The following is a 21,921-nucleotide window of genomic DNA, read 5'->3' as shown; positions in this document are numbered from 1 at the left end:
ACGAGGAGCAGATAAATACCTTGCAGACAAACAGCAGCAGGTCAGCATGGCAGGTGAAGTCCATGGAGAGGAGAAAGAGGGCCAGCTTCTGCACCACAGAGATGCAGCGTTCATGGGACAGTGTAAAGGGCAGAGGTTCTACTTCTGGGGCTTCTTTGGCTGTTGTTGACTCAGTGTCCAGTGTGGAACGGGGCCATTCGGCTGTCCGCCGCAGACGGATCAGGTCTTTAAAGTGCTGGAACAGACCGGGAGGGGTAAATGTGGAATTATAAGACATGACTATGTCATATTTGGAGAATTCATTTAGCCCTACTTCACTTCATGACATGCGGTAAACCATCAGCTGGTCATTTTGTTCCAACGATCATCATATAATAGGAAGAAAAAGACACATATACAAAAGCAATACATTTTATTTTTGCAGGAAGCAAGCATGGATCCAGAAGGTCTGGGACTTTGTAGGTTTATCACTATGAGTGACACATTTTACAGAGCTGATTTGATCCATCATTAATATGAATTAGCATGTTCATCGCAAGACATGAAGGCAGTTACAATTACACACGGGCCCTTCTTTGAAAGGTCATTTCTGAGCCAAGAGTGTGCTGCTGCCTGCTGTCCGCACGGCGGTGAATGATGACCTGCTCACCTTGGACGTGGCTTGTTTGAGTTTGGCCTGTTCCACAAGCAGTTTGTAGGAGGAGCCTTTGTTGCTCTGGATCTTCTCCTTCTCGATCTGCTCCACCAAAGCTTTCTGTTTTGCTTTCAATAGATTTAACTGCTACAATAAAAAGGGCATAATAAATATAAGCACTGCAAAAGCATTTGCTGCAGACAACCCACTTCATGCAGCAGCTCCATCAGATTGGAAAGTAAATCAAACAGAAGGGAAACGAGACATGTTCATATATTATGCTGTATACAACTATTTAAAGTCCGTATAAAGTCAAAATAAATGTGTTCTGAGTTTGTCAGACTAAAGAAGAAAGTGTTATTAACCACCCAGCCAAATTTGAATGATTAAAAATAATGACAACTTTTCGAAATAAGGCAGCACGGCGCACCCGGTAGGTGGTCATACTCAGGCAGGTGTCTCTCGTACTTGTGCACCATTATCGACACACGTAAACTCAGATCTGACTACATATATTCCCTGTCATAGCAACAAGCTGCTGTTGCATATAAGAGACGTCCCGTGACCGGTGTATTTTCCTCTGGATTCCACTCAGGAAACGAGAGCAGTCTAACGTTATATGCACTGACATTAGATGAACATGATGAAAAACCCTAACATGATTATGTTAGTACACGATGTAAAATCACATCATGTGGGGGGAGACAACTATTTTCCAACATATCTATTGTATTTTGAAAGAAAACATGGAATTGCCTTTACATGGACTTTAAAGAACACAAGGTTTGAATGAGACACATTTACCTGCTTGTGGTGGACAAGCTGCTTGCGGATCTTGCGGGAGTAGAGTCGATCCAGGCTGCTGCTGCCTTTAGCTGACCTGCTGGAGCTCTGGGACTGAAGGCTGTTATTGATGAAGCTCCACTGAATTCCTGAAGGAAACACCAACAACAACGCTCATCAGTTCTTTAATGTGGGGACAGAAGGAAATCACAGTTGCTGGAAGCAGCTGCAGAAGTCTCAACTACATGAAGAGTAGGTGTGTTAGATGGATGGTAGATGGATGAAGAACATGTACATACAACCTGTATGAAAACTGAGCAGCAAAAGATAGAAAATGGTGATTGATGATTTGTCAGTGTCCACTACTTCAAAAAGAAAAAGGTGTGACCTGTCAGTCTCAGATGAAACGTTCATTTACCTGTAACGCTTCTCTCTCGCTCTTTCCCTGCGAGGTGTTTCTTCCCACCTGAGGCCTCATCTTCTATACTGGCTACATAGTCCAGCAGTCTGGAAACCAACATCACTACCCAGCTGATCATGGGGATATCCAAAACACCTGGGAGACACACACACACACACACACACACACACACACACACGATGAATAAATCGTGTTATCATGTGACCAGTGTTTTGGTGCAGTGCCAACATCTAGGTCCCACGCCTGCAGATTCTGCATTCATGTGGATATCGGTTTATAGAGACTGGTGCATGAGTGACTCTGTCAGTGACAGTAGCTTTACCTTCAGTCCTGCGCTGAGCAGCAGCTTGTGGTTGCTGCAGTGGAGACAGCAAGCTATCCAGGAGATTCAGGAGGCCCTCTAACACACCACTGTTACTTAAGGATCTTTGGCCAATGCAGGACAGGAGCATGAACACCCTGGGATGACATAAGCCGGTAAACATTGCAGTTACTTTCTGCAGTGTGTGGACATAAACTTAGATTAGAACTAAACTAGATATGTTTGTAGGGGAACAAGTTCTATCAAAAGAGGTGCCCAGGGTTACAGACACTGTGCTGATCTAACTTCCAAAGATACAAGAAGACAAATAAAACTGTCTCAAATACTGACAGAAAGCTGCACTATGCTCCAATAAAACACTGTGAATCTCTGAAGCAAACTGCTTATTAGCTGAGCTAAGCCATCAGGCAGTGCAGTGAGTGCAAAATCTGTGAAGTAGATATTCACACCAACTGGCAAAAACATATAGCTGCAAGCAGTGACTCTGGGTTCAAACCTTGTATGGTCAACAGGAACAAGCAGTACACCCGCTTCACAAAGCTGCTAGTTTAAACAGGTACATGTTTCATCATTCTAACAGTTGTTTGATCAGAATGCAGCAGAAAAACTAAATGCAATTATTTACAAATGTACAAAGACCTATATTCAATTAAATATAGAACAAAGATGAGATATTTAATGTCCAGACTTATTATTATGATTGAGTCTGATTTGATGCAGGCAACATGTTTGCAAGATTTTTCAATTTTAATGACTTCATTCAATTTCAAAACTTCATGTGAGAGGTCAGTGAGAACAATAAAAGAGCTACATAGGTTACGCCATACGATGCTGGGCAAGCTGGGCAAGCTTTGAACTTAACCTGTGGAAACCATGTGGGGTCTGATGGCCTTACCTGTCCTGGGGGAAGATGAGCAGCTGTTCTGAGTTGTAGAGCTCTTGCAGTACGTTGGAGAGGAACTGGCCCCACCAGCGCTCGCCTCCACAGAGCTGCACTAACAGCAGGCCAGCGTGAAGACGGATCTTAGGCGTCCCACTGATGCAAAGGTGTTTGAAGAGCTCCTCGCAGGCCTGGGCATGGAAGGTGCTCTGGAGAACAGAGGGCACCGAGTGGCCTGAAGATATACAGACACATGAATGAATGAAGTGTTTCACCTTCCACTCTTTAAATTCAGGAAGAAAAAACACAAGCGATTGTAACCCTGTCATCAGTGAACTTTACACTTCATGGAGCAGATGCAGCTTGCTCACCGTTATTGGAGTGCAGCAAGCTGAGCAGTGTGTCTAGCAGGTAGCGGATGATAGTCCTCAGCTGCTCAGTCGAGGAGTTGTGGACTAGCTCCTGGGCCTCTGGAGCCCCAGATGTGGGAAGCGATTTGCGACTGGCGCCTAACGATACACGAAGCCGCTGTACAGCGTGGTGAGCGAGGTTGAGCTGCAGCTGCAGCTGAATGCAGTCCTGGTAGGCTGAGAAAACACGCTGGTCCTCCTCAACAACCTTGTCTGGTTTTCGTAAGAAGTATTGGGCATTGTTAGCACTGTTGAGAGGTGGCAGGTCAATGTTCTGCAGAAGGGTCTCCAGCCGATGGCAAGCTAGATTGTACCTGGTAAACAAGAACAGGAGAGCACCAAATATGAATGAATGCTGCTTTTAAAAAGAGTCCCAACAAACACACTACAGACCGTCGGAATATCTGAGGGCTGTTAATTACCTGCACTGGATGTCCTCCTGCAGCGCCATCATCATGGTCAAGTGCTGATCCACATCTGGCTGACTGGCTGCCTCGCTCTCTCCTCGCAGAGGATCATGCATCAACTTAAGCTCGCTCTCCCATGGCAGGATGTAAGTGTGGCCATAGTAGAAGCCTAGTGGGATCTTTGCCCGAGCATTGGTGCTGCCATAGCGCCCGATCACAGTGATCTGAGAGACAAACAAGAATAAATGATTCTGGTGGACTAACAAAAGTCCCAAAAACTCAAAAACATCAGGTTCAACTATCCAAATCCAAATACAGACAGAGTTCAGACCTTCATGAACCTGCAGACCGGTGGCGGCAGCAGGTCGTGTAGAATGAGGGAGTGGGTGCTGATGTCGGTGGCAACCACTAGCCTGCGGCCATCCACCTCCTCCCCCAGTGTCCAGATGTCTATGGATAGAGAGGCCAAGTCGCCACAGGTTGGGATCAGCGCGTCAGTCAGCAGAACAGGACGGCCAAAGTCTAGTGTGACGAAGCGACGAGCTCCTGTGAGGAAAGAACAGTGGAAACCAGAGTGATCAAACTTTTCTGAAAATGACCGATAAATAAACAGATATTTTTAAGCACCAGTTAAGTGGTGAATATAACACATTGCTACATGCCATACCAGAGTGCATCCGCTCGATGATGATGGACTGTTGTGGAGGAGGCTGCAGGAAGTGAGATGCCTGGGAAATGGCTAAGGCCAGACCACTGCCCATGGGGCTCTGCAGCACAAAGAAACATTATTACAGCAATATTCCACTGTTCAAAGCATTGAAAGAAAAATACTTCCCATTCACTTCAACAAATACATAGAACTACTGGTAGAGCTATCACTGTTTCCAGAATTGAAAGGTCAAATGAATTTGAAATGACACACAGTTTGTCAGGATGGCTTTGCTCACCCTTTGCATGCCATCCACTTCTGTATCATAACATTACTAGCTTAGTTTACCGATCAGTCAAGAGAGCACTAGGTCAAGCTGATAGTGGAGCACCCTCTGCTGGATCATAAGGCAACTGATCAGTGCTGCTACAGTCATGACAAATGAAATGTTACCATCAGTCAATATCTTTGTTGAGCTTAAAGATTCCCCTTTGTTGATTCACACTAAACTGGAATAAACAAACATCTTAAATCTTGTCAGTATAAATCTTTACAAATTCATACAGTGCAAGCACAAAGCCAATTCCACTTGTTTGACTCCCTCATTTCAATCTGCTGCATTAAAAAAAAAGCACCAGCCTTGTGTGATGTGTTAAGTTTGGATGACACAGAGTGATAACTTTCCTCAGGGTGCTTCTTTAAGCACATTGCTCATTGCTGTGTTTTTAGATGAATGCAATCACTGGTCTGGAGTCGCTGTAGTGCTCACATTCTCTGTGTTTCTTTCAATGGTTAGTAGGGATGTAACGATACATCGTGACACGATTAAAATCGGTACAAATGCGTGACGACTTGCATCGGTTGACAGAAAAAAATGAATCACGATTCTTGGCGAATGCGAGAGAAGTAGGATATGTTCTTTTTCGTCTTTTTTTAAAATTAGAAATAGGTTACGTTGTGGCTGCAGCTTCCACTGCCGCGTCTGCCTTTCTGTGACACACACACACACACACACACACACACACACACACACACACACACACAGTAGTGGTAATCGGCGTCAGGCCTGACTGTACCTTAAATGATACCATATCACAGACTCTCCAGGAATTTACGATGTTGCAATTTGCAACTTCAACACAACTTCAGTGAATCCCCGTGAATTCGGGGGTGTTGCAATTTTAACCAATCACCGCAACTTCCGCGCAGTCTGCACGGGGGATTAAACTCGGGTCAGGGACGGCCGCACGGTGCGGGAGGATCCCCTCATGGGACCTCTCCCCGGCGCTGCCTGGCCCCCGCCGGGCGCATTTCCTCCGAGGCGGTGCGCCGCGACTGGCTCTGCGTTTACAGCGCCCGGACCTCGCCGTTTCCCGGGGCCGTGGACTCTCATTAAAGGGTAAATGAGCTATCATCTTGTTGTTTTTTATTTTCAGTTAGCTCATACTTCAAGCTGAAAGGTAATGGTCAGATCAGCTGCTTGCTGGCAGCCCTAATAAGAAAACAAACTGTTTGAGAGTTTCTGCAAAGAGAGATTTTTTTCCTACAAATAAAAAGATAAATTTATTTGGTCAGAATTTGTCTGTAGCTTATTTTGATTTAAAAGAAATCGTGAAAAAATCGTATCGTGAACAAAGAATTGTGACTCGAATCGAGTCGTGAGTTGAGTGTATCGTTACATCCCTAATGGTTAGCCTTCAAGTGATGAACTGTGTGTATGTGTTCATTTTAACAATATACAACAACAACAACGTGTTTCCTGTCTGTTCTTCCACCGTTTGGACTGTGTCATCCACTACATGACCAAGTACTGAGGTTTGGTACCAAGCCATGAAACTACCAAATTAAAAACTAACTAAGCACCAAGCAGCATGGAACTAACCGGCTTGGCTTTCTGTGTGTTCTTGTGCGTGGCCAAGTTAACAGGTCCAGGGTCCATCATGGAGCCGGGGAACAGGTGAGCCAGTTCGGCGCTGAAAGCCGCTGACACAGCCTCGTTGGGAGGCGTGAGAGGAGGGGTCATGAAGAGGGGTGTGGTTTTAGGTGTTGGAGGGATAACGTCCGAGGGGTGAATGAAGAAACCTGGAGCAGAGGGGGGGTTGGAAGGCACAGAGTTGTGGATGGGCCCCACACCGGAGGCAGCGGCAGCTGCAGAGGTGGTCTGATGTAGCTTGGCCTCAAGCTTGGCCTTCTGTTCTCACAGACAAAAAGAAAAACATGTGAGTGACACATGTGACATCTCCTTGACTGATCGTGATAAACAGATTTGAAGTATTTTGAACTATTTGATGTCACCTCCTGAGAAGTGGTCTAATTAAGTTCCAGGAAACAAATCATGCAGAAAACAGTGGAACAGTGTTTTTCTAAATGTGTGACTTGTTGTTTTACCTGCTGCTGCAGCTTCAGCAGCTGCTGTTGTTTCTCCTGCAGGACTTGCAGCTGCTGCTCTGCGGACACCATGGCATGGGACAGTGACTGGAGAGCCACCTGGGCTGCAGAGCTCAGAGCTGTAGAAGCTTCACCAACTGTTCCTGTCGACAGGCCACCCACTGCAGGCGTCACACCAAACGTACTCACTGCGATTCAAGTGTAGAAGGTTAGACAGTGACCAGCTTATGAGCCAAAGAAAAAGTGAAAGGAAAAGAGAGGTAATGTTTACCAGTGAACATGCTGGCATCATCTCGTTCCACTCGTGTGCCATCACTAGTGGAGATACATGTAAAGTGCAAAGGCTCCACCTCCAGGAGTCCTGTTAATGCTGTGAAGCTGCCCTCTGCTGCTGCACAGCTGCTCACCTTTCCATTCCCTGCAGGGCACACAACACCAAAACAAACATTCAACACCATTTTAATTACACAGTGGAGAAATAAAAATATACTCCATAAATACTAAATATTATGGCCAACAAACATTCTGACATACTGTACATATATCAATGACTTTGGCCAAAGTTGAAACTACATTAGATTCATTGATGCTCTGACTTTCTGGTTATATCATCATATCAGTTGTTAAGGAACTTTAATGCACGCTTCCCTGGTGTTAAATAACCAAATACATTTGATATAATCTCCTTTCATATTTAGTGCCTCGTTGTCTCTCTTCAGTCCACAGTGAACAGGTTGAAAAAGTCAGCAGAATAACATGTCAGTGAATCAGTGCGTAGCTAATACCTGAGAGAATGTCAGAGAGGTCAATCTCATCTGACTGGACTCCAATGCTGCTGTTGAAGGCATTCTTACAGGAGGAACCACTGACCTCCAGGTCAAAGAGCACCGGGTCAAACGGAGAGCTGTACAGGCCGTACCTGGAAGGAAGTGGACAGGATAGGCTTGTGTTTAAGACAGGAAGTGAGGACACATGTGCATCACTAGACCACAGTGGCTGAATCTTCATCTGAATAGCTACAGTAAAAGTGAAATACCTAGTCTGTAGCAGTGCCTCCAGTGGGGTGAGGCGGTCCTGCAGCTGTCGAGAGATGGCGGTGAGCAGGGAGGCACAAGCAGTGCTGCAGCCTGCAAGGTCTTCTTCTTTTACATAGTTCAGCAGCACAAAGTACCAAAACACTGAGCCTGAAATCAGACAGGAGAGTGAGAGGAGAGAAAACTAAAGAAAGGTGCTGTGTGTTTTTCGGGATTCTTGTTCAGTTACTTACCACCTGTTGATGCTGCAGGCAAATAAGGCATATTATCTAGAAGAGCCTTCAGAAGACTCACACCAAAACCCTGTTGACTTGGGTCCCCTTTCCCATTGCTACAGCGAGAAATCAAACAGCGTTATTGTCTCCATATGAACCAAAAAAGGCACAAAAAGAAAGAACCATTTCATCATAAAGGCTTGTTCCACTACAGGAACTCAACAACCCTGAACATAAGGTGGAGCCAAATGACAAGGTTTAAAAATCACCACATGCAACATTCTGGGTGGAGTCCTGTTGGGGTTTATGGCGTGTTTTATGCCTTAACATGTCACTGAACTACGTAGCTTGTAAACAACTGAGGGACTTATTGTTAAAAATACTGTTCAGCACTGAGCTGAGAGCCATTCCATGACACAAGCACCCGTGGTCTACAGTCGTAGTTCTCAGGCTGGCCTGATATTCCTGTTATCATTATTGGAAGCTCCAGGTTAACAGGGTTGTAGTGTCCCTTTACTGGAAAAGTGCTAAAAACATCATCACTGAAATCAACCGTGTTTCTTACCTGATACAAAGTGCAAGAAAGCGAGCACATTTGTGTGCTATGCTCCTGCCAGCATCAAAGAAACACATCCGTACAATATCCGTTAGCCGTGTGCGGGTTTTCACCAGCAGGCCCTCCTTTCCTTCTCGCAAACTAAAAAAGCAGTTACAGCATATATCACTTGTCTGTGAAAACTGTCATAGTGGGAGTTCTGTGTGACTTAGATATCTGAGATGATACTGTCTGATTTCATGTGCTGGAGCTTTAGTCCTACCTGCAGGGCCCATTGGAGAAAACCCCGGCCAGCCAGCACAGAATGTCCAGGATGAGGCTTTGGGCATGCTCTGTGGCCGGGCTGCCCTCTGTCCACCGACACAGTGCGTCTAGCAGCTTCTCATGGAAGTCTAGGAACTGTAGCATAGCACAGCGCTGGACCCTGAAAGGCACAGAGCAAAACAACAGTCCACTTAAAGTTAACAATCCAAGGACACGCTCAGCCGTTTGAACGTGTGTTGGTACAAACACGTTACAAGTGACCTTCTGCTGCATGTGCCCTCTTACTGCTTTGTGCTCAGTATGACAACATTTTGACAACAGTGAAAACAGAACCTGATGCTCCATCTCAACAGTGATCTGACCTTTCTTTGGGTATCGACGTCTTCTTAAATCTTCTGATTGTGACAGACACTTCCTGCAGAAGGTCACAGCCTCGCAGGTTTTCTACTTTCTTCGATGGTACCGAGCTCTCCGTTTTCACTGCAGAGACCTTCTCCTGCACATGCACACACAGACACACACAGAAAATAAATGAATGTGACTGTGTGTCTGATTGACCCCTGTGAAGAAGACACACATCATTGATGTAATAACAGTGTGCTTGACACTGTTGGGATTAGGTGCGGGAATATGTAAATGTTACAACTGAGACAATGTAAAAATAAAAGAGCTGTCTGATAAGGGAAAGTGATGAGAATATGCTCACCACAGCATACACTTAGACTGATTTTACCTGGCTAAAAACACATTTTTCTGCTGAGTTTGTCCACAGCAGTTCTTTGCTCTACTTCTGCACTTGACTTGGGACTGACTATGACTATGCATAAGTACCTCAGACAACTCCACTTCAACAGGAGGAGGACTCAACAGAAACCTAGAGGCACTTTAACAACTTTCTTGGAGAGGAGGACAGATTATATGTATCACAGTTAGGCACCAAGCAAACTAACTAACATTACATTAGGTTAGACAGAGACGTTTTATGTTAACTTGTTTATAGTAATCTGCGTTACAAGCTGTAAAATCAGAGATCGAGACTGTGGTCTGTGCAGAAATAAACTGCATTTAAAGTAAGCTATGCCGTAAGTTTATGTGAAGCAAATATGAGGCTCAAATCAAGTGAGTATCGCAGGTTACCGTCTTTTTGGCACCAACGTGTTACAATAATAATCATCCACTGTCGTGCAGCTGTAAAACACTGTGTGGAGAAATACAAAGAGGGAATTCTCTCATAAAAAAACATTTATAGAAGCCCCATATTAATCTAATATATACGTTGTGGACCTAAAAAGGACTGTGGACTTGATAACGTACATTAGAAACACATGAGAAGGAAAACTCTTAATGGTCAGAATGAAATGGAGGAATGATTAAAGCAAGCAAAAAACTGCTCCTGTGTTATACAGACATCTGACTGTTTAAATATGAAGCTATATTTTACTACAAGATGTGAAATTGTACCTTGGAGGCCTGAGCCCGTTGGAGCAGGGTAGACAATGAGTGGGCTTTGGTGCCCTGAGGCTTGGCACTGGGCATTCTCAACACAGGCCGAGGGTTCTCCTCCATGCCCCTGTCACTCACTGCTTTTATGTGAACCAGGAAGGAGCGGTACTTTCCTCCTGCCATGCCTGCAGTGAAGGGAGGAACAGGACAACTGAGAAACACTGACACACTCACAACTGTATAGATGATTCTTAATATCATCATCATCATCATATTATATCATCCAAATCATCAGGGATCACTGAGCGACTTCACATATCCAGGTAAATGTGACTGTTGTTACCTTTGACCAGCTTGGGGCTGGTGAGGCTGAGCATACCCGCATGACCAGAGAGGTCCAGCCCACTGGCCAGCCACACTGGACCACACAGGATGTCCTCCTTGTGGTCCTCAAGGAACGGACACAGCACAGAGCCTACAGCAAACAGATGAGTCACTATTTCAGTTGACATCACACAGTTCACATCAGTTGATGAACAACCATTTAGTCATTTAGCAGATGCTTTTATCCAAAGTGACTTACAGAGAAGGAGACAATCAGGGTACAGAGTGCAACAATAAGTGCTATGAGGAGGGAGTTACAGTAGTCTAGACTTGAAATGACCACAGCTTGTGTCAGGAGTTGAGTGGCGTGTTGTGTGAAGTGAGGTCTGATTTTTCTGGTGTTGTAAAGTCCTAAGTGGCATGATCAGGCAACTGAGGCGACATGATTGGAGAAGGTTAGTTGGTCATCAATCATAACCCCTAAGTTTCTCACCACCCTGGTGGGGGCCAGACATAGGGAGTCAATTTTGATGTTGATGTCGTAGGTAGTAGGTTTGGCTGGGAGGACCAGCAGTTCAGTTTTTGAGAGGTTCAGCCGGAAGTGATGTGCCTTCATCCATGTGGCGATGTCTGAGAGGCAATCAGAGACCCATGCAGAGATCGAGGGGTCTTTAGGAGGAAATGACAGATACAGCTGAGTGTCATCTGCATGGCAGTGATAGGAAAAGCCACGTGAGTGGATAACTGGACCCAAGGAGGTGGTGTAGATAGAAAATAGAAAGGGCCCCAGCACTGAGCCCTGGGGTACCCCTGTGGTGAGGTGATGCAAAGTGGACAACTGTTCAAGCCAGGATACACTGAATGAGCGCCCTGTCAGGTAAGATTCAAACCAGGAAAGAGCCAAGCTAGAGATGCCCATGTTAGAGAGAAGAGAGAGAAGGATGCAATGGTTACTGTGTCAAAGGCAGCTGATGAGTCAAGGAGAATGCTGCTCTGGCTTCTTTTAAGGCTTCTGTCACAGATAACAGAGCGGTTTCAGTCAAGTGACCGCTCTTGAAACCACATTGATTCAGATCAAGAAGATTGTTCTGTAGGAGGAATTCTGAGAGTTGCTTAGTGACCGCCCGTTCAATAGTTTTGGATAAAAAAGGAAGAAGTGAGACAGGACGATAGTTCTCGACCTGAGCAGGGTTGAGAGAGAGTTTCTTGAGTAGAGGCGTTACTTCAGCTGCTTTGAATGCAGTGGGAAAAGTGCCGGAGGTCAGAATCAGAAATACTTTAATAATCCCAGGGGGAAATTATTTTTCACGTGTGATAGCTAGCGTGATGGTTGGGCTAATGGATTGAAGGTTTGTTGGTATAGGGTCCAACGAGCATGTATCCAACAGTTTGGATACCTCACTCTCAGAGAGGGGTGTAAAGCCAGAAAAAGAAGTGCAAGCAACTGTGCTAGGTTGTGAAAGTGCAGCAGCTGATTCGGTGCCACCCAGCTGGGCTGGAGAGAGACATGTAGTAGGACTGCTACAGGTCACAGTGTTAGGAGTCGGGTAGGGAGTGAGCTGTTCAGAGAATTGGCTGCTGATTGCTGCCACTTTGCTTGTAAACAACCAACAACAACCTTCTGCCCTGGAGGATTAACGTAAATCGGAATTTTACAACATCAATGCAATTAGACCCTAAATAAGAAAAGACCCTCTCTATTGTTAATTCATCTGTTAATAGTGCTTTTAATTTAAATAAATAAAATCAATCGCCATTAGAGTCACCATCATAGCCACACACACACCCACCCACCCCCTGTGTTCATCTACAGTGTAGAAAATAATATACAGAATAAAAATAACAAAAAATCATTGAATGAGAAGGTGTGTCTAACTTGTATTGTATGCAACAACAAAAAAAAAACTAATCACAAACTAAACAGGTTGTTTCTTCACCTGATGTCTCCTCTATGTCCATGAACTGGATGTCCTCTGTGAAGTCATGCAGCAGAGGCTGGCCGTTCCTCTCCCCGTTGGCATGGAGGACATTGGAGAGAGGGAAGGAGATCTGTCTGTCAACTGCCGTCTCTGTTAAAGACAAGGGAAGCAAGATTTGGACAAAGTTATGGCTTCCATATTTAAATCTTCTCATTTGTTTCTGACACAAAGACAGACAGATCATCCTGCAAAGCTGTCCAAACAATGCAGGAGCTACAGCGTGGCAGACAGTAAACACCTCTGCCCTGACTGTCATGATGACTGCTAAACTACTTTCACGGAAGATAGACAGGAAACTTGGGAGAGACATACAGCAAATGGCCACAGGCTGGAATTGAACCTGGGCTGTTACTCAGTCTTAGTGAATAGGGCATGCATGCACTCTCCCAGAGGAGCTACAGGACTCTGAATCAGACTCTGGTCCGACCTCCTCTACGGCCTTTCACTGTGATTGACTCTTGGGCTGAGAGCACTGTCTGTAGCCTGGCAGGAGAGACACTCCGAGGGGAACTGGGATTTTATAACTGAACTATGAACAGGACAGTCACTTTGACTTTCTCTCACTGTATTTAAATCTGATGTTTTCACATGATGGACAATGTGGAAAGGCAGTCATACACATGTCTGTTGCATTTGATTTTGTGGTCAATTTCATCAGTGAAACTCAAGCCAGTTTATTTTCTGATTGACAGATTCACATGAAAAGAAAAAAAGTTGTTGAACAACCAAATCCTTTTCGACTAAACGCTCTGAGTTGAGTACAGCTCTAATTCGAAGCTTTCATGAAGAAGAGATCTCAGAGCAGGGTCCTCACCGCTGACTTTGCCCAGCCCCGGTGCTTTGTTCTTCAGTAAAGTGACCTGGATCTGAGGAATGTTGACGATGTTGGCATTCAGGACAAACTTGAAGTCCACGTGGCCCACCATGCAGGCCTTGGGCAGCACCAGCTCAAACACATGCTCGTCCCAGCTGGAGCTGCAGAGAGAACATAGGTCAACAACTACTTTGAAACTATTCAACTACAGCACTGTAGATGGCTCATTATTAAAAAGGAGCCCTTCTATGACTTCCCATCACGTCAGCCATCCAAATATTGGTATTTACAGTTATCTATCTGAGGGATACACCTTTACAAGTTACAAGGAGCTACCTGTCACTCTGAAGCTTCCAGGTGCGGGTGTGTTGGGCTGCATCTCCATGGTGCTGCTGATGAAGGTGCTGTGGGTGGCGTCGCTGCTGCTGCTCTTGCTGCACCTCCACCCAGCATGGTGGTACTGTGGCTGAGAAGCGGGGAGTCAACGTCTCAAAGCGTGTCAGCTCCACCAGTGACATCAGGCTCTCTGTGGTCAGCGGTTGGTCCACCAGAAGGTCCACTCCTGCACAAAAGGCAAGTTGGGGGACAATTGTCGGACATCAGATCAACAGCATTACAGAGAGGCCAAAGGAAGGAACACTGACACAGTTTGTCGGTTAATGGTTGATAGTGTCTCAGTTTTACCTGTGATCCCAGGGCTAGAGGGGTTGGAGGAGGGCTTGGCCCCCTCAAGCAGCAGTTCAGCCCCTTTAGAAAGGGGGCCATCAATAAACATGTCTCCATCATCTATATCGTCACACACACCTCCAATTTGAAGGAAATGAAGTTCTCCACCTTCAGATGAGAGCAAAAATAAAATAATGCCTTTAGTTCAATCATCCATACAGCATCTTAATGTATACCTGCAGACACTGACCCACTACAGTGTATGCACACTGAATTATAGAAACATATTCAGCCAAAGATACGCTGAAAGAGTAAAAACGAGGTAATCAAATATCATCATCATTGAGTACGTACCAGATAAATATACAGTATATACACCACACTCAGTATTTTGACTGGACAAGAGGCATTCCATGTATCATTCCACTTTACAGGTATTCTAGTGAGCGCTACAATGAAGTTACATTAATAATTAGAATCTGTCTTAGATTGTCAAAGTTCAATTTCTACAAGTAGTTTAAAAACACACAATGTGAACCATTTATTGATTCTGCTGTGAGAAACTCAATACAATTAGCTGATAATAAACCTGATCAGCCACTGCCAATAATCAATACACAACTATTAATCAAAGCAATAACTAACAGCTGTCAACATCAGACAACCTTATTATACTAACAGCTACTCAGTGTTTCTGTAGCGTTGGCAAAATGTTCAGAAATAAACATATTACCAGGTTGAAGTGGACTAAAGCTCCCTGCGCTGTCTGGGGAAAATCTGACACCAAACTCCCTTAAAGAAACGTGATATTTGAATAATTCATTATGAAACACAATATTTCTGTACAAACTTCACATTTTGGATTTTGTTCATTGGTTAGCTGCGCTATTTTTGTGGGGGACGACCGTAGGAATGAGGTGAACTGTTTCGAAGATGGATCCACGTCAACTTAAACTGACTCAAAACACTGACAATACAAGAGACTGATATTTCCACCAAAAACTCATCAGCAAATAAATTTCACTGGTTGCATACACGATAGAATTTTTGGGTTAGGTAGGGTTTCCTAAAAATTGTGATTGAGAAACATTTTACAGCTGAAAAATAAACTCGTTCCTAATCTTTTACCATTTCTGTACTTCAATTTTGTCAACAAAACACATGGAAACAACAACTGGTCGTACTGACACGCAAGGTGCGTGTATAACTAAGTTTTGTCACATGTAACAATAAAACAACAATAATCAGTGAGCTCTTACAATTTCTTTGCTTAAAAATAGTGTTTAGCAAGGATATCAGTGATGCAATAAAAGCAAATGCAATAAATAATAGTGCTTTTTATGGAATAATGAAGTGACCTCCATGTGCTGTTAAGCTCTACTGTTCTTCATAAAGCATTAAAAACACATCAAGGAACTGCTGAACAGACATGTTCCTTTATAAACACATACACTGTTGGCCCAAATACGCACAAGAGCATCAGATGTAGATTAATCCACCGCTGAAAATAGTCCGGAACAGTTCACTATTGTCTCCTGTCTCACTTTTGTTAAAACCCACAATGGTCAACTGCTTTTTTGTCAAAGAAAAGGCCTTACTATTGGTGAACACCTAAACACAATATGTTAAATACAAGTAAAAATGTACACGAATAAACACACACACCAAATAAAAGAAAACCCTCCTTCAGCAGGGGCAGTTAAAGCCAGCATACCCATCCTAGTAGTCAGGACAGATAATCGTCCAGGAAGGTAAAACTCACCTTTGGTACAGGCACAAAGGCGGTCAGTCCCAGAGCAATAGGTAACTGAGACAAAGGGATCAGTTTCCTCTGGTGACCCCTCCTTCTTAGGCGGCTCTACCTTGGCCAGGACCTCCAACGTGGACAAGTCCAGTATCATAATGTTCCCGGCCCGTGTGGTCACCACCAAGTGGCCTAGGCCTGTCACCTCTGACCGCTTGCACTCTTTGTGGCTGAAAGCAGAGGTGGAGGGATTGGTGACAGTAGCGCTGCTGCTCGTTGTGGCTGCTCCATATGCAGTCCCAGTTCCAGAACCTGCTGGGCCCATTCCAAACCCAGTTGAGCCAGTTTTTGACCCAGAGAGGACAGCCTCCTCAGCGGCCTCTTCACTGTCATCCTCCCTGCTATCTAGCACATCTGGAGGAAGCAATATAAGAGAGGTAATGGTATCACAAGGGTCCCAGATCTGCTGCACCTTGATGGGTTCCTCGTCCAACGTGACAATACGGGTGGAGTAATTGAGCTTGTAGAGTGCAAGATAGCCTCCACTGCCACCATTCAGAGACCTCTGTTGCTGCTGCTGGTCTCCTGGGGGAAGGATGAGAGGTGTCTGAGGTGGTGACCCCCCTGGGTGGTGGCCTTCCACCCCATTGGCCACTGGGTGTAAAGAGTCTCCTTTGCGCTGGCTGCATAGGGCAGAGTGCAGGCGGTTGAGATTGTTCAGGGCCTCCACTTGGTTTGTAGCGCTCAGAGATTCAGCACCACATGGCTGCAGGCCAACCAGAAGGTGCACACCGTCCCAGCAGGGCGTGATAGAGTCCACATAAAGATTCTCCTCTTCTAGCTGCTTGGGCAGCCTTAAGCACTGCACCAGTGCTCCAGGTCGAGGCGGGGTGGAGACGGTCGCAGCAGCCAGCGTACTCCATTTGTCCACATGACCATCTAACCCTGCCAGATTAGTTGCTGCATCGGCAAACTGCTGAATGTAAGTGATGGGGGGATCCTGAAGAAGAAGCTGCTCGTGCGTGTCAAACTCCATCTCTATAATCTGTGGCACAGTGAAGCCTTCCTCGTGGAGCCCCTTGCTCATTAGATTGTTCATTTGAGCAAAAACCTGCCCTGAGGACTTTTCATCTACCTCTCGGATACTGTACAGCAGAAGCACAGGTATAGTCCTGCGCACAGCCGGCAGAGAAGACGGGCTTGGAGGTTGGGAACCTGCAAGGTTAGAGAACCCCTGTTCCTGGGCTGCAGTCTGGGCACTGCAGGTCTCTATCTCCATGGGGCCTTGGTCCTGCAGAGGCCCAGTGTGGAAGAGCTCAGGGCCCTGAGTCCTAAGGGGACCATCTGTGGTCCTGCGTGTTGTAGCTGGGGCTGTGGATGGGGCTGTGGGTCCAGCCATGGGGGTGCTGGACGCTGAGCGGTAGCTGAGCAGGCCTCCAGCCAGAAGGCAGGGAAAGGGAATGCTGTGGTGGTCAGGGACCTTGTCTTTTGATTTGGCCTGGCTGTGGGCCTTGGCTTGGTTCAATGAGGGGTTGGCACCCAGCTCCTCCAGGTCCTTGACAGTGTCCTCCAGCACACTGGCTACCACCTCCCACTGGAGCTTCTCTGGCTGTTGAAGCACACTTAGCGCCGTCACCCCTAGGCTCACATCCATGCTCTCCCACTGGGACTGTTGGCCTGAAACAGAAGCAAAAGAAAGGGTCAGAAGTGTTAACTTTCCTTTAATGAGGCTAGAACATGACTTAAGATATGGTTCATCCATAGAACCAGTGCCTTCATGTCTTCATACCTGTTACTGACTCTGATCGGGAATGCTCATCACTGTCTGAATCCTCCAACTGGTCATCACTAGAAGATATGATGAGATAGATAAGATAAGTAAGACACTGTGACTGTGTCACAGAATGTGGAGGAAATATTCAAATAATGTAGTACGTGTGGTCATTCAGTTAGGGTTGACATAACAGTGACAAACCAACATCTCTACCTTTGAACAACTATTACAGGGCAGTGTTTCCCCTATGTTCATCCAGTAGCTGCGCAGCACCACTGTAAGATTACTAGCACTGCTGCTGAAATTTCACAAGATCATTAATATTAATGCGCTACTAATGATTTTTACTGTGTGAGCACAACAACACACAATGTTATTTTGGACTTTCAACTAGCGCATCAAATCCTCTCAGACCCTCTTCTCATTCTTCACAGTACGTCTACAGTACTAAGGTAACGTTCAAGTTTATACACAGTCTATGTGTTAGAGGAGCGAGTAGCGTAGCTAGCATAACGTTAGCGTAACATAGAGTAGCGTAGCTCCTTAGGGCAGTGTGCAACAAAGTGAGCGGGCAGAGAAAGTTACAGTGAAGCGGTAAAAGCAAGCGGCGCAGCAACGTTGGGAAAGATTAGCAGAAAATGTACTTTGTCAGTTCATAAATGCTACAGCTTCTCAAGCTAATGTTAACAGTATGTTTGTTAGCTGCTAAGTAGCGTTAGCTACATTAATTAGAGGAGGAGTGAAGAGAGGAGCGAGCTAAGGAACAAGGAAAGATGCAAGGACGGGTGCGAGGTAGACTCTTTCACACTGAATATGGTCATTTTAATAAAATTCATTATTAAATGATTTGTGGCCTCACCCTCATCATTTCCACACATACGGTTGGGATGGATGAGAGATAGATATAGATATATATAATAGATATAATATATAATATATATATAATATTAATATATATATATATCATATAATATATATATATATCTAACTATAAACATATAGATATATACATATATACTATACATATTACATATTACAACATAATATAATATATATATATATATATATATATTATATATATATATATTTATATATATTACATATAACATATATATTATTACTATACATATATAATATATAACATACATATATTATATATATATATCATATATACATATATATTATATATAACACATATACATATACTATACATATTTATATATATATATATAATATATATATATATATATATATATATATATATATATATATATAAAATGTCAAAAGCTGTAAATTGAGACAAAATACAAACATGTATAATCCTGTCTACAAAGATTACAAGGTCATTTCACTGAAACTATTCTCAATTGCATGAATACGTCAACGTCGCATCCTCATGGACACGGACACAGCAGCACCACTGCTGAAAAAAAATTCTAGGGGGAAACACTGCAGGGGATACCTGTCATGCCCAATCAGTTGGCCAGAAGTTTGTGTGTGTGTGTGTGTGTGTGTGTGTGTGTGTGTGTGTGCATTTCACCTGTCTCCCTCTAGCTTGGGCAGGTCAGAGCAGGATGAGGACTCCTCAAGCCAAGCTAGAGTTGGTCTTCGAGACTCGGTCAGTGTCTGCTGGCTCTGCTCACCACCACACAGGATCAGCTGCCTCAGGATGGCCGGGTCGTATGGATTGATGTCAAACTTCAAGTGCACCTGTTTGGCACAACATCACACAGTCACACACTCATTCACAAGACGCACAAACAAACAATCAGTTTGTCACTCTGACCTTCATCATTTTGGAGACATCCCAGATGCAGATCTTGCCTCTCTTGGTGGCAGCAGCCAGGAACTGTGGGCAGCTACCGAAGCCGTAGCAGGCAATCTTGTCGGAGCTGTCTGGGCTGTTGGGAAACTGGGCAGGACTGGTTGCCAGTGTCACTGATAGCGGCACATTCTGTGTGTGCTCGCCCTTCACAAACGGACAATTGGGTGAATGCCGCTCGTGTTCTGACCTGGGGAAAAACGTTGGGAATTATTGATTTATTGAATTATTATTAGTATGTATGTATGAAACACCTGAAAATTCAGAACCACGTCGACCTCAGACAAGAATACAAAAACAGTTTGAAGCTTTACATTTTGTTTTGTTTTTTTAGCTTTTTATGCCTTTGATGAACAATGATAGACAGGACACCCTAAATTAATGTTAATGATCTCCACTCACCATGGCTCATCTGTAGGTTCCCAACAAACCAGGCACACACTGCACGTGAAACACATGGCTCTGTCGTCCCCTGTTGAGGCAGGCTGTGGAAAGACAGGGAATCAGTAAAGCTTACAAACACTTACACGGCTACAATTCCATCTGCCCACTTTTATTCTGGAGAATTCAGAGTTTGAACTGCAGCTGTTAAAAAGCCAACGGTGACATTGACATTTATTGCTCCTTAGCACAGACACTGGCAACACTTTAGGTTGTTGGCAGGACACTAAAGAACACAAGTTTTAACAGGACTTGTCTCCATGATTATATTCTGTCCAATGCAGCAACATCTCTTCATCTGAACCGAAACACCTAAAAGCACTAATGTGCAGGCAAATAACCCTTTGAATGCACACAAACAGAGATATAAACTACTGAGTATATGCCTACAGACTTATGTGGTCCTCTGTGTTCTCCAAGAACCCACCTGGTGGTAAAACCCTGCTTGAGCCATTGGATCAGGCTGTGCCCACCGGTACCCGGCATGCGGCCACGATGTAAATGTCTCCCTCCTGTTGGCCTCACTGTACATCAGAGATCTGTAGGGAACAACACATTTTATAATCTTCTTCTTCTTCATCATCTCCTTTCGGCTATTCCCTTCAGGGGTCACCACAGTGACTCAGTTGCCTCCATCTTAACCCTGTCTTCTGCATCCTCTTCTCTCATGGAACAACACATTTTATAAGAATGGACAGTATTCTGTATGCAGGTCTAGAATGTGTCTGTGTGAAATCTTTGTCATATGCATATTGTGTATCAGAGACACATCCATATACCCCTCGTCAACCATAATCCATAACAACATGTGATTTTGAAAAGTAGTTGGACTGACACGGTTGGACTGAGCTGGACCAGGCCCTGCTGGTGTCATGGAGAAAAAAAATAATGATAATCTGTGTGCATAAATGCATAAATGTGCTCTCACATCCAAACTGCTAATTTGTTCTTAATTATTTTAATTGTGCACATGAATAAACAGATCATAACGTTCAAACAGCCTGTTAGACATCACCGTCTAACAGCACCTTTTACTTTCCTCACACCTGCTGAGTCCTGCACATATTGTTCTTGAATGGTGTAAATTATTAATCATTATCATCACTGCTTTAATGCTTTTCATTTTCATTAGCAGTGATAATAATAATGATTCTTGTGAAAATCTCTTTCAACATTTTATCTACTTGATTAAAACCAATGATGGCATGAGCAGAGAAGAGAGGCAAGAGGTAACCAGAACAACATGGCCTCACCAGCACATTCAAATACTTTGGAATATTTTCCATAGTGACACACTGATGCCATACTAAAGGAAACTGTTCAGTTGTTTGATTCTTCAAACGTCAAATGATCATTTGTTGTACTGCTTGCTCACCTATCTACAGGGCGCCCAGGGCCCACCCCGAGTTCAGGCCTGGCGCTTGACAAGAGGTAGGAGAGCCTGTCCATGATGGATGAGGCTACAGACAAGGCAGCTACGTTCTGGTTGATCTTCTTCAGCTCAATGACAATGACACTGGCCACCAGCTTCAGCACGTGGTGGGGAAGATGGAAGGTCACTGTCGCCCACTGAAGGAAGGAAAGAAGTAAGAGGTCACAGAGAGAAAAGAGACGGATGAGAGAAAGTAGATCAAATCCTGAAGCAGACACTGGTACAAGTTCACTTCATCACATGATGTTAGTGTCATTATGACAAAGTATTGCAGCTTCCAGAGGGAACCATGTTCAAAGCTCTCTCTGACACACTGCTGCTGTCTGCAGGCAGCACTGCATCTTTATACTGATACAAAAAAAAATGAAGCTTGAAAATATTGTCAGTTCTACATTTCTGTGCATTAACAAACAGTCAAATCAAACTTCAAATTAAAACTACATTATCACACATCGCACGGCACTTAACATTTGCTCATGGGTCAGAATTTGTTCCATAAACATTAAGGCATTAAAATTG

General features: G+C 44.4%; 1 protein-coding gene across 7 annotated transcripts in view; it reads right to left on the bottom strand.

The window, feature by feature from the left end:
- The window catches only part of birc6 (baculoviral IAP repeat containing 6), an 84,225-nt gene that overhangs the window by 53,500 nt on the left and 8,804 nt on the right, over nt 1-21,921 (bottom strand). For 6 of the 7 annotated variants that reach the window (XM_027279496.1, XM_027279511.1, XM_027279506.1 and 3 more), the window contains exons 4-35: nt 21,346-21,539; nt 20,398-20,509; nt 19,932-20,014; nt 19,494-19,719; nt 19,248-19,417; nt 17,723-17,781; nt 15,952-17,610; nt 14,208-14,357; nt 13,860-14,085; nt 13,524-13,684; nt 12,668-12,799; nt 10,750-10,881; nt 10,425-10,591; nt 9,326-9,459; nt 8,962-9,123; nt 8,709-8,840; nt 8,162-8,259; nt 7,931-8,078; nt 7,680-7,813; nt 7,166-7,312; nt 6,895-7,082; nt 6,389-6,697; nt 4,525-4,624; nt 4,189-4,403; nt 3,873-4,081; nt 3,412-3,764; nt 3,056-3,275; nt 2,161-2,297; nt 1,836-1,973; nt 1,439-1,566; nt 650-781; nt 20-235 (exon numbers count right to left, since the gene is read on the bottom strand). In XM_027279496.1, coding sequence (XP_027135297.1) covers nt 20-235; nt 650-781; nt 1,439-1,566; nt 1,836-1,973; nt 2,161-2,297; nt 3,056-3,275; nt 3,412-3,764; nt 3,873-4,081; nt 4,189-4,403; nt 4,525-4,624; nt 6,389-6,697; nt 6,895-7,082; nt 7,166-7,312; nt 7,680-7,813; nt 7,931-8,078; nt 8,162-8,259; nt 8,709-8,840; nt 8,962-9,123; nt 9,326-9,459; nt 10,425-10,591; nt 10,750-10,881; nt 12,668-12,799; nt 13,524-13,684; nt 13,860-14,085; nt 14,208-14,357; nt 15,952-17,610; nt 17,723-17,781; nt 19,248-19,417; nt 19,494-19,719; nt 19,932-20,014; nt 20,398-20,509; nt 21,346-21,539 — 6,771 coding nt within the window. The remainder of the gene's footprint in view (nt 1-19; nt 236-649; nt 782-1,438; nt 1,567-1,835; nt 1,974-2,160; nt 2,298-3,055; nt 3,276-3,411; nt 3,765-3,872; nt 4,082-4,188; nt 4,404-4,524; nt 4,625-6,388; nt 6,698-6,894; nt 7,083-7,165; nt 7,313-7,679; nt 7,814-7,930; nt 8,079-8,161; nt 8,260-8,708; nt 8,841-8,961; nt 9,124-9,325; nt 9,460-10,424; nt 10,592-10,749; nt 10,882-12,667; nt 12,800-13,523; nt 13,685-13,859; nt 14,086-14,207; nt 14,358-15,951; nt 17,611-17,722; nt 17,782-19,247; nt 19,418-19,493; nt 19,720-19,931; nt 20,015-20,397; nt 20,510-21,345; nt 21,540-21,921) is intronic. The other variant, XM_027279499.1, reaches the window with a different exon arrangement.

The sequence above is a fragment of the Larimichthys crocea genome, chromosome I (assembly GCF_000972845.2).
Source record: "Larimichthys crocea isolate SSNF chromosome I, L_crocea_2.0, whole genome shotgun sequence".
In the NCBI taxonomy this organism is placed as follows: Eukaryota; Metazoa; Chordata; class Actinopteri; family Sciaenidae; genus Larimichthys; species Larimichthys crocea.
Note: the sequence above shows the minus strand (reverse complement) of the source record. Positions and strands in the feature narration are given on the sequence as shown.